We start from the raw sequence: 16,658 nt of genomic DNA, 5'->3' as shown, positions 1-16,658 counted from the left end.
ATGATAGGTCAGAGAACCAGAAGAGCATCACTCTCCTCCTTCCCTCCACTCAACTCCACCCTCTACTCTTTTAACATGCCTTCATGTGCATTTGTGTGAAACAAAACTACCAAAGACAGAGAGATGACACACAGGTTTATGTCGACAGCTCAGTGTTTTATTGGAATCAGACCAGGCAGGAGTAGCCTGGCTGTTGCACTACATTTTGGCACAGAGTAAGATAGTGTGACCAGGAACAGCTCTACCCCTGGGTGCACAAAGCGTCACTACACACCAACTCAACTGCACAAACAGCTACCGGTTCGTCTTCAGATCACTGCTCAACAGTCCTTCTCAGCGAGTGCATGTGTTCGTGGGAGAGACAGTTAGAGGGAGGGGCCAAAAATGAGTCTTTGTGTCTGAAATGAGAGTTAACTCGACTGCTGGTTCACCACAATTCCTAATAATCGGCTGTAACAGACTAATAATGGAATAGTTATTGTATTTTACATAAAGATTTTTGTCCACTTTACAATAATAATATTGATAACAGATGATAATAAAAAAGAGAAAGTTGCATGAAAGAATAGCCATTCTTTGAAAAAAGCAAATGGTTTTGCGACAAAGGGTGAAGTCTGTATTTTGGATGCAAAGGAAATAGAGGAGGAGGGAGGGGATTTGAACACAGGCGGTTGCTATAGAAACAGAAATGCTGAAGACCAAATAATTCCACAAAACAGTAAGGAAAACAATAATAATAATAATAATTAAAAAAAAATCACATTCATGCACACAAAAATCTACATTCACTGTAACACGCGCGACACATTCACACCTGCAGAACAGTCATGGACTCCCCGACAGTGACAGGTGGATGAAAGAGCTTGACTTTTCGCTGCTACACAGGCCGCCCGTAAAACTCTGCTCCACATAATTAGTTCAATAGCCTGTAACATTCACTTTATATACACATGATAGGAGGATAAAGAGTGTGTGACAGTGAAAACAACTCTATCATCACCCAAATCCACCCCCAACCCCCCCCAAAAATATATGTCTTTTGAGGAGAAATAAACAAATAAACCATAAAATATATAGATAGTCAACGTATTGCACAAAGGGGGTTTGGCCCTAACTGGTCCGCAATTAGGGACAGTAATAAAACAGATAGGGTGTTTGTCCATGCGCCACAACGCTCCATTACTGGCAGACAACACGATACAGCCACTCGACGAAGGCTATGTACAGGCCTTAGCACCTTCACTCCAAACTCGCGGAGGTGCAGACAAAGAAGCGGTAAAGCAGTGTAAGTGTTTGTTTCTGGGTAAGTGAGCAAGTACAAGTGTTGGTGTGCACACCAGACAGTGTGTGTAAGAGCATGTGCATATTCATATTTATCTTCATATTCATTATTAACCCAGGCAACAAGAACAACACAATGCGTGTAAATAATATTGTAAAAGTAAGAACCAATAGCGATAAAAGTACTGACTGTGTGCATGTGAGCTGTTGATGGGTTCACGGTTCTACTGAGTGTAAGCATGTGTGTGCACGAGCATGCCGGGTTTAGAGTTATTGAATCGAAGGGTGGGTCTGTGTGTTAGGTCTGCGTCTCCTCGGGAGCACAGTAGGAGAAGTCCTTGAACTCCTCCTGGTTGATTTGTCGAATAATGGTCTCATCTGTGGGCGTCAGCACGGGGTCCTCCTTGGTGAAGTCCTGGTCAAAGTTATTCACATCCCGCTTTGTCTTCTGCAATTGCACACACACACACACACACACACATAAACTCAATGAGGAAGAGGCAGAGACAGAAAAAAAAACACTCACATCATGAAAATAATGTTACAGCGCCACCTTCTGGTGATTGTTTGTTGCCACGTATAATTAATAGAATTTCCTACTGTTTTGTAACAAAACACAATGGTGGACACCAGGTTCTTAAAGGTATTACAAACAAAAACAAAAAAAAATCAACATAGATGTTAGAAAACACAGACACACATACAAAATCCCAAACTAAAACTATGTAGATGTTTCTTACAATCCGGGGTTTAAAGGGCGGTTTCACTTTTCTCTGCTCCAACAGGACCCAGTCGATCTCTCGGAAGAAGGCATGGGTCTTGATGGCCTCTTCACAGCCCTGGCTCACCACGCAGCCCAGACGCTTGGACGGGTTCTTTGTCATGAACTGCACACAAACACACACTTTCAACTCAAACCATCCATAAAGCGGAGAGGACAGCAACACAATGCAGGGCTGAGCGGAGACGCTCCAGTGCTATTAATAGAGGGGAGGCATTTAATGGCTCCGTGGACAGCTCCAACAGGAGGAGCACTTCTAGTGCTGCTGCACTCTGTGATTTCTGCACTTTGTTTAGTTTGTTTAAAAACTGTTTTGATACCTTTGACCTTTTCGATGAAGAGGTATCCTCTGTCAGAGGAAAATCCGTGTGCACTAAGTGAACTTGAACTGTTAAAGACGTGTTTGCAGCTCACAGGATAGAAATAACAAGGCAAGTAAATGATTAGGATATAGTAGCAGGTCATAAAAAATGTAATCTATCCTGGTAAAATGTTCTTTACGTAGCATGCAGATAACTAGAATGAAATGACATCTCTTGTATCTGTAGTTCTAGGCTTGGAGATGTTGGAGGCAAAATCAAATAAAACATTTTTTATATAATTGTTGGTTCAAAAAGTTAAAACATTTTGTCCAGAATTAAATAAACTGGTCTCTTCTAAATTTTGCATGTATATAATTAGAGTTTTTGAAGAGTTGCATAACTTTATTTTTTATTTTGCTTTTCCTTACCTTCAATTGATTTGCACATTTTTTTGTCTCTCACCTTTGATGCCTAATCCCCAGAGCTGCTGTAACAATTGAATTTCCCCACAGCGGGATCAATAAAGTTTATCCTATATCATCTTATTTTGTTGTTGCACAAATAAATCAGAAAAGTTCTAAAGATTTATTACCTGTAATTCCACATTTCTGAATAAAAATACAATCCAAACAACACAAAACAGTCCTGTGTAACTTAAACTGAAATAAAAAAACCTGATATATTTCATTTTTAACTATAAGATTTTAATAGTTTCTAGGAATCAATTGTTTTCCTTCACTTGCAAATATTAACAGACAGCAACTAGTCAATACTAATTTAAGATTAATTTATTGACCAAATAAATTTAATATCAATTTCAGATCCCAAAAATCAGGATTTGCATAAAAAAGACAGCATTTTATTTTTAAAAAATGACTAAAGAACAAGTTAAACAATTAGAGTGGCGAGACGATACGCACCGCTCGCAGGATAGAAACGGCGTCCTTGCTGAGCCACACAGGATACAGGACGTCATCGTGTAGGATAGACTCAAACAAGTCGTCTTCGTTATCAGCTTCGAACGGAGGCTGCCCCGCCATCATCTCATACATCAGCACCCCCAGAGCCCACCAGTCCACAGACGCCCCATACTCCAGCTCCTGCAGTATCTGAGTCCCACACAGAGTGACACAAATCAGCACAGTGGGCAGATTACTCTTTCAAAACACTAAGTTTTAATAAGAATTAAAGGTTATTTGAAAAACACAATGTCACAAAAATACAGATTTTGTTCCAAAAAAAGGGACTAAAGCTGTATAAAATATCAATCATTACACTCATACTTTCCCACTGAGTAAAGGACAATATAATTCCAACATCAGACCAGAGAAAATTTAACCAAAATTTGATAAACTTCACAATTTCTAAACACTGTATTTGTCAGTGAATTACACAAAAGACAAATATGCATCTAAAAGGGAAATGTGGAATCTAAAATTCCATGAAATTTTAAAATGGCATTTGAGTAACCTGCAACCCCTGAAAACCAAATTTTAGATGTCAAAGCAATGGTTTTTACTAGATGGATGTTTCCATTCATGATCAAATTTAGCTGAAGTGCACAACAGGACGTAGAGTTTTATGGAGCTTTGAAGACGCTGTGGTCTGTGTCCAGCTCACCTCAGGGGCGATGTAGTCAGGCGTGCCGCAGAAGGTGGTGGTGGTCACGCCGTTCATGATTCCTTCTTTGCACATACCAAAGTCTGCCAGCTTACAATGACCCTCTGCATCTAGGAGGATGTTATCTAACTTTAAATCCCTACGGAAGGACAACAGACAGACACAGTGTGACCATCTTAGGACAAGTTAGTTTAAAGTGAGAATGTCTAAAAACTTAATAGGTGATGGAAAAAAAAGATTCATTTCTTTCAGTTAAAGTTTGTGCTGAAAACTACAAACCCACATGGCTTTTACCTGTAAATGACTCCGTTACGGTGCAGGAACATGAGGGCTGAAGTGACTTCTGCGGCGTAAAAACGAGAGCGAGGCTCATCAAACTTCCTGGATCGCTGGATTTGGAACATTAAATCTCCTCCGTTCACGTATTCCATAACGAAGAATAAACGGTCCTGCAAAGAGGAAAAAGGAACGCAGGTAAAGAAAACGATGTGCTGAACTGAGGCAATGGTGGGATTGAGTTTGGCTCCTACCCGGGTCTGGAAACAGCAGTAGAGCTGGGTGAGGTAGGGGTGGCGGCGGGCGAGAGCTAGGATTCGCTTCTCAGTCAAAGTGCAGTCCACGTCATCGTCCTGGAGGATCACATCCTTCTTCAAGACTTTGACGGCATAAACTTCATCTGTCCCCTTTAGCTCTGCCAACATCACCTGGACAACAGGAGTGGGAAAGCATGAGTCCAAACGGGCCAAGACCTGCACTTAAATTAAACCTTCCTTATAAATCTACATCACTCATGTTGTTAGGCGTGAAAAAAAATGATGTTTTTTTGAATAATAGGAGAAAAACTCATTTATGAAAAAAGTTAAAGTGAGACAACAAAATATACCAACAACCAATTGCAGATCCATAGAATTGTAAGATCTACACCTAACTATCTGAGAAAATGCCAGAGCTCCTGGCACTGAAGCACAGGGGAAGGAGTTCATGGTATGGGGCTGCAAAAGGGCAAATGGTGGTGGCATGGGTTAGCAGATGACACTTTATTTTGGAATTATAAGAGTTGATCACAAATCTGTGGTGACCCTGAAGTGCAAATCACACCAACAAAACACTCAACGCAAAAAAATATTAAAGATCACAAGGAAAATTAAAAAAGCAAAAATAATAATAATAAAAAAAAGAAACAACATTAAGTTTTAGAAATCAAAACAAAAGGACAATTCCAAAAAAAAAGAAACCTTTTAGGAAACTAAAAGTAATTTCCAGAAATAAAAATGAAATGTAAAAAATGAAACACAATAAGACAACAGAAAAGGTAGGAACTATGGGATATCGCTGATGGATGATGACGTGTTTCCATCATTTCAACCAAAAATTATTTGACATTAGGGATCCTGGATATGCTCCAAAACATAAAAAAGTGGAAAAATTAAGTCGTCAAAACTCAAATGCTCTCTGGAATTTTTTATTGATATCTAAAATGTAATGTTTTTTGTTTTAATTTCTTTTTTTGCTTTTTTTTTTTTTATTGTTGCTTTGATACGTTAATACGGTTTTGTATTGAATGATTTGTTGGGTTTGAGTTGCACTTCAGGGCCACCGTACAAATCCCAGCATACCGAGCACTTTACACACTGTCAAAGTTAAAACGTCAAGAGGACGAAACAAAAACAAAAAAGTTCAAAAGTTGTCTCCGGTGAATGTAAAAATACATAATACATTTCTGAATTTCATCCATTTTAAACCCTTTCCAAGGCTTCAATATTTTAAAAGCTTAATGTCTAATAATTAACAACAGTCATGTTTTCAGCCTCCTCCTTAGTCCCGCCTCACCTTGCCAAAGCTGCCCTTGCCGAGAACCTTGATAAAACTGAAGTCCTTGAGGTTCCTCCTTTGGCTCTGTCCATTTTCCTTGGGCACAGAAGAGGAGGACGACGACAAAGAGGAGTTGGTGGAGGAGGAGGGAGAGTGCTGGGGTCCCTGCTGATCGAGTGAGAGCGAGTCCTGCAGGCGATCTAACTCTGCCAAGTCTGTGGGTGTCGTCAGAGAAACAGATCAGACTTTAGTGTAAAACTGCCTGGATGCCTTTTTTCTTGTCCAAGTAATAAAAAAACCGATGGAGACATGTTGTGAAACATCTATTTTCTATTCATTTTTCATGATACGCTCTCCATCAAATGAAAAAAGATTCCTTATGTGTATCATTAACAGCTTTTGCCATCTTTTCCCTCCAAAACTGGGAATCTTTCCACAAAGAGAAAGTTAACTTTCTAGCTTTAGCTTGCAAAGTGTGATAAAGGGATGACTAACTGTGAAAGCCAAATGGTGGTGGGCGGTGCAGCATCGCTCCACTCGCCTTTTAGATGCAGAAACACGTTTCCCCACTTATTTCTTAAAAGAAGCAACAATATTTTTGCTGAAATCAAATCCCTGCTTCTTGCTGGTCGAAGTAACACATCGGAGCTGCAAAAAAAGTCTACTCGTCTGGATCAAATCTGTTCGTCATTGGGTGCTGTGTGTGCGGGGTTACCCTGCTGCGAGGGGGAGGTGGGGACAGCTGGCTGACTGAAGCTGTTCTCCGTCTGGGAGAGATCAGGAGGAGACTGGGGAGGGTCCTGCCCTGGTGTCAGCTGGAGGCAGAGAGACAACATGGATGTTCCTTTGAGCTCTTCTTTGATTCACGTCAGAAACTTTATCTCTGATGCAAAGTGTGGAGTCAAATAGAAAAATCCTGCTTTGATGTGCAGGAAGTTGTTTACAGTGCATTATTGATTGTATGGTTAACTCTAGAACAATGTCGGGTTGGAAAGCTTGGGATCAAGCTCCTTGCACATGAACTGCTGGCTTTTCCCTGTTTTTTTTTTAATGAAATGAAGATAAAAAAACTATTCAAAGTTGACTTTTACCTTTATAATACCGATAAAGTATTTATTTAGGTAAAAAAAGAACCTATTTTCTGGAAATATTTCCCTTCCAGAAATAAAATTACTGTTAAAAATATAATGGTATTATTAGACAGTACGTTTTAAGCTGAGCTTTGGTTTGCTATTTGCAGTTGAAGTTTTTAATGCAAAACGTGAGGAAGGCTTCTTAATTCAAGTCTTCTAGGTGGCGCCACGGTTACCTTTCTCCTGCGTTGTGCCGTGTTGGAGATTTTGTCAGGTGTGACTCCCATGTCAGAGAGGACTTTGGCGATTCCTCGGGCGTCAACGCCACAGTTTGGAGCTACATTGGTCTCACACCGCCTGTGCACATTCATCTTACACACTGCAAAACAGGGAAAGAACAGGAGATCAAAAATTAAAGGTTTAGCCAAAGCTGCTTTCCTGACTGAAATTGTAGAATTTTGTAAATAGATATGATCAACAGCCACAAAAAAACTCTTAATAATTAAAAAGTGTAACCTTAATATAGATCTGGGTTTAAAAAAAAACTAATAAATGTATTTTTAAGCAATATATCATATTTATTGTTAGGTTTTAACTGTAAGACTTTTGAATCAGAGATCTAGTTTTTAAAGGGACTCAAAACTACTGAATAAATTGGCTTTTTACTCATTTTTTTAATACATACAAAAATGCAATGTTATTACAAAAACATAACTTGCTGATTTTAAAAAATATAATATTTAACTCGACAACTTCATTGGGTTCAAACTGTCAAATCCAAAAATGTGTCATTTGATTTATATTAATGAATTATACATTTATTTTCTGCTGAGTTAATCAGTTAGATGAGGGTCGGTTTTCACTGCAACGCTACTTTATTTACAGTTTAAAAAAAAATTGTTTTTAACAAAATATTTTTTTTAAATTAAAATCTGAGAATCTGTCACTTTCGGCTTCTCCCATCAGGGGTCGCCACAGCAAAACAACCCTCCCACGAGGATGAGTCGCATGGTTAACTTGGCAATGTTTTTACGCCGGATGCCCTTCCTCACGCAACCCTCTCAATCCAACCGGGCTTGGGACTGGCACAGCAGCGGAGAAGGGAATAGGGAGCAGCCCGGATTTGAACCCAGGTTTCACGGACAGAAGGTGCCGCAAACCAGTACGAGCTAAACCGGCCCCCCATTTTATCTAAATTACAACAATTTTAAAAATCAAAATTCCTCTATATGAATGTGAGCAATAAGAAAAAACAAGACTTAAAATGATCTAGACTCAAAGCCCTCAAAGCATTGGTTTAACTATACTGATAGGTCCCACTGTCAAATAAAATCCCAGCCTGGCACGAACCATGAACTCACCTTTGCACTGTAATCCCTGCCTCATGAGGCCCCACAGCAGGGAGCCACAGTGGTCACAGAAGGTGGGAACCTTGTAGTTGTGGATACTGAACTTGTGGGGCATGTTAACACTAAAGCGCTGTGAACCCACCTGCAGAGGTAGACACACACACACACAGTGTGACACAGGGAGGTAGAACACGTGGGTAAATTACACACATAATAAAGAAGCTGATTTGCGTATTGCCAGGTTTAATGATGTCACATCCTGTTTGAAGCAGGATAATTTGTTAATAACTCATTATTAGGAAAAGAAAGAAACAGCAGTAAACATTTGCTTTAGACGTGAGGAAAATGGTCGCAAACTTGAGATCACCTCCTCCGCCGTGTCTTCTTGCTTCTTCATCCCTGCACATTTGGTGATGATGAGCTCATGGCAGCGCTTGTGAACCACACACGTGCACACTGAAAGCACCAAAGGCATGCAGTTCAAACATAAGTTCGGGGCAGACATTTTTTCAAATGTATCCTTGGAAATATAATTAGAATATTACGACATTTCCGTCCTTTTTGTTTTTTACCTGCATTAGATTTACGCATGACATTTTTGATATTTGACAACATTTTAGCCTGCACGGTGTAGTTTAAGTAACAAATCAGCAGCATAACAAACTCAAGCACCTTCAACGTCTTATTTTGCAAAACCAAACTCCTACAAAATAAAATGCTCTTTTATAACAGACTCCAAGTTTCATGGACTTTCATTTGTTGAATATTTATGCATGAATGAGATCAACCCAAAAGAACGCATTAAGTTTGTCTTTAGTCTACATTAAAAACAAAAGTGAACGCAGAAAGATGGTAATATTAAAAGCTAAAATATGATCATTGTGTTCGTTTGCATCATACTTAACTGCCTTAGTCTGGTTTATTCAGGCTCTTCCACTTTCAGCTACGGTCAGCGAATACTCACCTAACATTTCAGTGTGGTTCTGCTTTGTTTATACACCTGTCTCATCTTCTATTTAAAGTTTTTTTAGGAGTATGCACTTTTCAATGCATGGTACATAGAGGACCTGCTGGACTACTTTGTTAAATAAACCATCTCATCTTCCAAAGAGTTTTGAGCACAAACAAAAAAAAAGAAAACAACAAAGAACTTTGCGCTGAAGAAAAAAACGTGAAATGTGAGACAGAAGGTGCAAAACAGCAAAAGCTAAACAGTCAGCAGAATCCCTTCCCTGTAGAGACGCCTTCAAGCAACTGAAGATACCTGCTCACTTTAACATTGTCACTATCGTATTTATCAGAGTATAAGTCGCATTTCTTTGCCCAATTTGATCAGAGGTGCAAATTATACTCTGGTGCAACTTACATGGGACTTTTATTTAAATACAAACACTAGAGGGCGCTGTAGGTGTGTGTATCAGTATTTGTTACTGACAGGAACACAGAAGAAGCCATCTCAGCCTAAACTAAGGTCACATCGTCCTCAGCAATGTGCGTTTAAGCGACCACTTTCATTGAAGACGATGTAAACTTCAGTGTTCCAAACTCTCACATTGACGTATCCCTATGCTAGTTTCCATGACTCTTTTCAGGCTCCTTGTAAAAAATGTGCAGCCATTAAACGTGCGTTGAAAGTTAAACCAGGTTGAACTTTGATCAATCAGGGACTCGATTTTGATTATTTATTTAATTCCCTGAAGTGACAACTGTAAAAATTGACAATGGAGTAGAAATGAAAAATTAGTCTTTCATATTTCGGAATAGAGCTGTGAAAGAAAAAGCCCTAAGCGAGCTAGTTTTTGGGTAGCGACAGTCCAGGGGAAACACTGTAAAAGCGCGTTCAAGAACCTGCTTTCAGTGCTTTTTTAATATGCCCGGTGTTTGATCTTCATTGGACCGCTGCATCTGCGCTGACATCTTTAGTAAATGTCCAATAAACTTTTTCCAATCAACTCATTTGACCTTCTTCTTACGTGCAAAACTGAAACACTGATTTGATGCGGATAAATTTCTAAATATCATTACAGAATTTTTTATCTATATTGGTCTGATACTGTAAGACCTTGGCTCATGCCCAAATCACAGCTGCCAGCCAGCAGCCTATAATCCCTTCCTGTGTTCTCACGCCTCAATAATAAATGAAGTGCAATGTTACCTGAGAAATTGGAACGTGCCCGAGAAAAGTACTCACCCTGACACTGGTAGCCCTGCTTCCCCAGCACACCCCTATCAGATGGCAAAGAAGCATGTCAGCCATGTTGGGTTGAGTGACACCAGAGAGCAGCTTGACCGCATGTGATCGCACAGATGTGTTACTCACCAAATAAAATCTCTGCAATGCGAGCAGTATGTCGGCTGTCTCAGGTAGGTGGCCATGAACTTGTGCCCGTTGACCTGATGGACCCGTCTTCGGACGGCCCCCTGCCGCCGGCGAGGGCCGATTCTCTCGCGGAACACTCGCTCTTCATTCTCATTTGTACCTGAGGCTGATCAAAAAAAGCAACTTTGTTCAAAAAACATTCATTAGCAAAATTAAAATGACATGTTTTTATGCTTTCTGGGTTACTTTCTAAGCTTAGGCATCAGTTTTCACTCCATACTTACACAGAGTGTGTAGAAAAGGAACATTTGCATCATGTTGCTACGGGTGTTTAATCATTCAACAACCTCTCATCTTCCTCTGTTCTCCTCTCCCTCTCATCTTCCTCGAAAATACCCCACACCTACCAGAGGCCTATGGATACATATGTATGCAAGCTATTTATACTTCCCTGTGTGGGCCTAAAACGAAGGACAGCATATTAAAATACTCCTCCTCAGCCAGCATCATCCAACCAGTCCTCCACTTCCTTTCTGCATCTCCCTGGAAAGATATACGCTTTCCGAGTGTAACCTTAAGACAAGAGAACCACCTCCACTCTTCCTCCCACACACCCTTCTTCCCTCTGCGCTCTCGTCCTAGTTAGCCTTTTTTGGGTTTTTTCTTCCAGCATCTATCTCCAGGGTGCGTTGGAGATGTGGTTACTGCTGAGCCTCAGCAGAGTTTGATTACAGGCAGATAGTCTTGGGACTTTGTGTGTGTGAGTGTGCGCTTGACTCTTTCTGTGTGTCTGAGATGTCTCTGTTGGTTGGAGGGGAGAGGCAGCTAAACAGGCCATTACTGGAATCATTTTGTTTTTGCATAATACATCATCCATCTGTCTAGGACAAACACAATCACACTCAGTGTGCTGACAAGGAGAGCAGATGAGGCACAACAGCAGTTATAAGTTATTGTTAAGGAAACAGACAAACTCTGAACCCGGTGAATTACAAGAAAAGAGATGTGTACACTTAGAAAAACAATGGGATTTGATTTCAGATAAATATGTTTGCAATGATGCGTTTAAAGATCTAATCAAACAAAAAATGTGTTTGGGGTGTTTTATATAAAGACAATAAAGATTAAAACTGCATTTCTGAGTATTGCTTTATTCAAATGGTTGTGAATCCGGAGCATGTAGGTGTGATGTAGGAGTTACTACGGCAAGCCACAAGCTCCCTGCTCCGCTCCATTATGATACATTTACTTTCAGAAAATTAGACCCATGCACGTCTTCTTGGTGCACAATTCTGCAAAGGTTTTTCACATGAACCTCCCACAACTTTTAAAAGTGGTTGACAAAGTAAAACAATGGAAGCAAAACTCAAACTACCTGTAAAAATGTGATTTTTGATTTATTTAAGGTAAGACCGAAAATTACTGGCAATGGTTTCAATCTCACTAACAGTCGAGAAAATTCTTTAATTCTTTAATCTTGTTTAACATATTCGAGTGAGTTCTATATTGACCCACAATTGTATTAAATTATGAATGCTGGTCATTCACTTCCATCCTACTTGTGCTGAAATAAGAGACTTCAAAGTCTTTCATTACAGAGGGTAATGCAGATACATTTCATTATTTGAATTGAAGATTAGAATGTGTGATGGGAGAAGCCAAGATTTATCAAATGATTTTTTTTAAACCAAAGTTGATCTTTTCTTTTAACTCCTAGGTCCAGCTGAAGTGATCATGTACGTCTTTACAAAACATGATGGAGTTTATGCAGAATAAACATAAGTAGTTGTATAAAGTGAAGTAAAGGTGAGATCAATTGAATGTTGGGAATCTTTACAGTATGGATGCTGAAACCTGCATCTTCATCCATTCCCTGCTAAGGATTTTGCATATTAGTTGCCTAAAGCTTGAGTGTGTCTGCATTTGAATTTATTTATTTTTTATTAATATAACCAAAAAAAAAAGATGGTAGTAAAAAAACAGTTGGTTACGTCCCTCACAGTGGACCACAAATTATGCATTTTTTAATGTATTATTTACAACTTTATTGATTCCGGTGCTGGTTAAGCTATTGTTAAAGCTGTGATGGTGGACCAGGAATAATGTTTCTTACAGACCCGTTTTATGCAATGTGCATTTTTCCTCATTTTATTGTCTTAACTCCCCAACTATGTGTATGATATTTCCTGCTGTCAATCTGAAAACCGGTGTTCAGGAATCGGTTTTCCTCCTTGGTTATCTAAAGCCAACAGGTGAGCCAAATGTCCACCTTTTCAGATTCTGATTGGGTCGGAAGTGAAAATGTTAAACAATAGGTCTAAACAAATAAAAAAGGATTTGCAACATTTCAATTTATTAACAATAAATACATTTATTAACCTAGCCTTTTTAATAATCTGAATAAGATATTTTAAGCATCAGTTGACTGTTGATGATGCAAAAATCAGAGTAGATCAAGACTTCAGACATAAATGTGGGCAAAAGCATCTTGTTTAGCTTAAATGTATGGATAAAAAGCTTTCGTTTTTAGTGACTGTTTGAATCTATAAATTAATTGGATTTTCCAATCAAATTATTTATCTCTCCCAGCTCAAATAACAATGGTTATGTTCAAATTCCTTCACTACTCACTACATAGAAATCTTTCAGAACCTGCATCAATACTCACTCAGATGGACAAATATGGACCACAATGCATTGCATTTGAATAATTTTTGTGGGGGAAAAATCTATTTTATTATTATTTTTTTATTAACCATCCCAGTTTTCATCATCAATACACAAAGGATTCATAAACAGTTTTCGTAAAATGTTTATATTTATTAGGTTTTTATTTTGTGAAAACGCTGACGTCATATTTGTCTGAATTGCTTTCAAATCCAGGACACTATATTGTTTTTTTAGTAGTTAGGCATTAGGGAGTGAATTCGGGACATAGCCAATATTTATTAATCAATTAATATAATTTATCTTTAAAAAGGCTACTTAAAATGTGGAATTACAAAACCCAGTCATTTTTTTATATTTGTAAATGTATTGGTGAATTATACGTTATCTTTAGTAAGCTTTATATTTAACAAGCAATTTTTTGCTGCACATCAAAAAGCTCTATTTCTATTCCAAGGACCCTCACGGTCTCCAAAACTGAAGCGGTAAAAATACAGTTACTGTGAATTTGTAGGCAAAACACAGCAATCTGTTTTAGGATCTCGCAGAAGGAAATATAACATAAGGTACTAGAGCACAGTGGATGTAGCAGGATTTAACGACTAAAATCAAGTTCTATGATGTGTTTGTATGGCAGAATAATCAGGAACCGCTTCTTATCCAGACTTATACCATGGGCAAGGTGAATACTCGATTGTGAGTGGCTGCTGGGTGTGCGTTAAAAAGTGATGTACCACAGAATAACCACACGGTGAAAAAAAAAGTTCCGGTCACCTGGCTTAAATGTTTTGTATCACTGCGCCGGCTTCTTTAAAACAACCTTTTGCTTGATCATTTGGACAAAAACAAGCAGTAATAGGTGAACTTTCTCTCTGAACTGATGCTTTATTCAACCCATCGGAAAGATCAGTATATACATATATCGCTGAATCTTGACTGCAGCGGTGCTGCGGCGCGACGCGGAGCACCACTTAACAAATAGTCCGCTTTTTGTGAGAAAAGCGATCCAAATCGGAAAAAAAAGAGAATAAGGACTAAAAACTGGTTAATATTCTGGTTAATATTCGCACCTCGCGGAAGCAAGTTCAGGTTCAGGCTTCCAGGACGTGCGTTAAAAAGTGATAATGCACACTTCTTCTGCCATTAACCCTTACATAATCAACAATGATAATGCACACCTCAAAAAGAGGTTCCGGTCACATAGCATTAATGTTCTGCATCACTGCACTGGCTTCTTTAAAACAACCTTTTGCTTCATCATTTGGACAAAAACAAGCAGTAAGAGGTGTAATTTCTCACTGAACTGATGCTTTATTTAACCCACAGTGACAATCAGCATAAATATCGCTTTCCTTTCCCGCTGCAGTTGAGGTCGGTGCCGGCTCAGCCGGCTAAACGGCGCGTTGTCACGGTAATGTGACAACACCCCGCACAATGTCTCAAAGTGTCCACTTTTCGTGAAAAGCTATCTAAACCGAACAAATAACAAGAATAAAGTAATAAAAACTGGTCAAATATTTATTTATTTTATAAATGGTATAAGCGGGTTAATGGCCTTCGATGTGTGCATTATCAGAAATTAACCCACGTCGCGGAAGCACGGCTTCCACGACGAGAGTTAATTTCATCACCCATTAACCTTTGCATAATCTGTATATAGAACATACAGATTATTTTATTCACTGAGCATTTCTAAAGTAATTAATAAAAGTCTGAGTACAAAAAAAATGCAAATAAAGAGACATTTTTGAAGGAAACCGGAACAGTGAATCTATAAAACAGACGAAACGACCACAGATGGTCAGATTAGGGGAGATTACTTTTCCGCTTCCTGGAAACAACAGATGCAGCAGGATGAAGAGGACAGAAAAGGAGGAAAGAGAGGATGGAGAAGAAGAACACTTCCTTTCAGGCTCTGAAGCTGCTGTGAACAGACTGTACCAGTGGGAAAAAAATACATCTGCTAAAAATACCCCTTCTCCTTCGTCTATATTCTTACTCCAAATTTCACTCCTTGCAGCTCCCTATATCAGCACACTCACACATCAGCAGCCATTTGTTTTAATCACCATGCATTAACATGAAGAGTTTTCTATAGGGCTGAACTAAAGCAAAGAAGTTCAGAAGTGGGTGGAGAGTGGGATGTGAGGTCACAACCAAATGCCCAATCATTGATGAGCAGGGCAAGACATGGATGCTAGAGTCTGGTGTGTGTGTGTGTGTCCGTTTGTGTGTGTCTAATCTATGTTCTGATCTCGCCTACTATTTTGAGAATTTACTCGCTTTCGTGGCTCTCTTCATTCATTTTACACTGAAAATGTCTCCTTCCTGCAAAGCAGAGGAGCTGTTTCTATTTCTGTGGAGGTGTGAAGCAACCCAGGTGCTGGCGGAGATCTTTTCAGCCTGAGAGGGAATAAGTATGTCAGGAAACAGAGGTTAAGTGACGGATGTTTTCCAGATTCTCCGACGTTCAAATCAAAACAAACAAATATGGAATTTAGGAGCGAGAGAACTAGCTTTAGGAACAACACAGCTTTCTAGGAAAACAGGAACATTTCAACCTTTGGCCTCGAGCTTCAAGGCTGTGAACTGCGGTCTGGCTTCTAAAGTTAAACATCCAGCCACTTGGTGGCAGCGCAAACTAACCCAGACTGAACACCTTCTTTCAAAAAAATACTTTGCAAATTAAAACATTTAAAAATGATAGAATTAGTGCAGTTTTCATTTTGTCTTCTAAGCATCTGGAAGGTTTAAGTTCAGTCTTTTGCAGTCTTTTCTTTGCATTGAGAATCAGATAGCTGCATAAGAAAGTTTCTTTATAACAGATTCTAAGTGAGGACAACTGTCTTATGATTTTAAAAAAATCAGATTTTTATTAATGATCAGCTTTTTTTTATTGTTCAGCACCAATAACCATTTTCCCCTACAGTATAATTACAGGATGGATACATATTGTACATTTTTTACTGTTTATTGGCCCAACGCGTGATAACAATGTTTGCATTTAGCATTAGGAGTTATTCATGGACGCGGGAAAAGATTAATGAGCCTGCAGACCACACGCAGCTCCAAAGGTTTACCGATTTTTCTGTCTGAAGCTTCCATGGTTGCATCCAACCGCCTACTAAAGTTCCTTTAAGCAGAGGAAGAGGTAAAAAAGCACAGCTTATTATCTCTCATTAATTCCACCTAACTGGTCGCACTGCCACCAGCCTTCTACGCGTTGTTACTGAGCTTCCCAGCACCAGGATTTAGCTCCTAGCCCGGTTGTTTTCAAATCTAGTTTTTGTGAGGAAAGGAGGTGTAAGACTGGAAGACAAGGATTGCAAATGCTTCTTCGTGCTGAGCAAAGAAAGCACACTCTGAAAACCGTTTGCAGAAACTTTGCAAACATGTGTTTTATGAGTTTTTTCTTGGCTCTTTGTACTTATTTTTAAGTGCTGACCACATGTT

General features: G+C 39.1%; 1 protein-coding gene across 1 annotated transcript in view; it reads right to left on the bottom strand.

Moving 5' to 3' along the window:
* Window positions 1-135: 135 nt before the first annotated feature.
* The window catches only part of prkce (protein kinase C epsilon), a 42,558-nt gene continuing 26,035 nt past the window's right edge, over window positions 136-16,658 (bottom strand). Inside the window, exons 3-15 of the mRNA XM_004080456.3 lie at window positions 10,539-10,704; window positions 10,410-10,444; window positions 8,586-8,674; window positions 8,231-8,360; window positions 7,106-7,248; window positions 6,512-6,611; window positions 5,815-6,011; window positions 4,515-4,688; window positions 4,279-4,433; window positions 3,985-4,123; window positions 3,285-3,473; window positions 2,022-2,168; window positions 136-1,729 (exon numbers count right to left, since the gene is read on the bottom strand). Of these exons, the coding sequence (XP_004080504.1) occupies window positions 1,580-1,729; window positions 2,022-2,168; window positions 3,285-3,473; window positions 3,985-4,123; window positions 4,279-4,433; window positions 4,515-4,688; window positions 5,815-6,011; window positions 6,512-6,611; window positions 7,106-7,248; window positions 8,231-8,360; window positions 8,586-8,674; window positions 10,410-10,444; window positions 10,539-10,704 (1,814 nt within the window). The 3' untranslated portion in view covers window positions 136-1,579. The remainder of the gene's footprint in view (window positions 1,730-2,021; window positions 2,169-3,284; window positions 3,474-3,984; window positions 4,124-4,278; window positions 4,434-4,514; window positions 4,689-5,814; window positions 6,012-6,511; window positions 6,612-7,105; window positions 7,249-8,230; window positions 8,361-8,585; window positions 8,675-10,409; window positions 10,445-10,538; window positions 10,705-16,658) is intronic.

The sequence above is a fragment of the Oryzias latipes genome, chromosome 19, assembly GCF_002234675.1.
Source record: "Oryzias latipes chromosome 19, ASM223467v1".
Taxonomy (NCBI): Eukaryota; Metazoa; Chordata; class Actinopteri; order Beloniformes; family Adrianichthyidae; genus Oryzias; species Oryzias latipes.
Note: the sequence above shows the minus strand (reverse complement) of the source record. Positions and strands in the feature narration are given on the sequence as shown.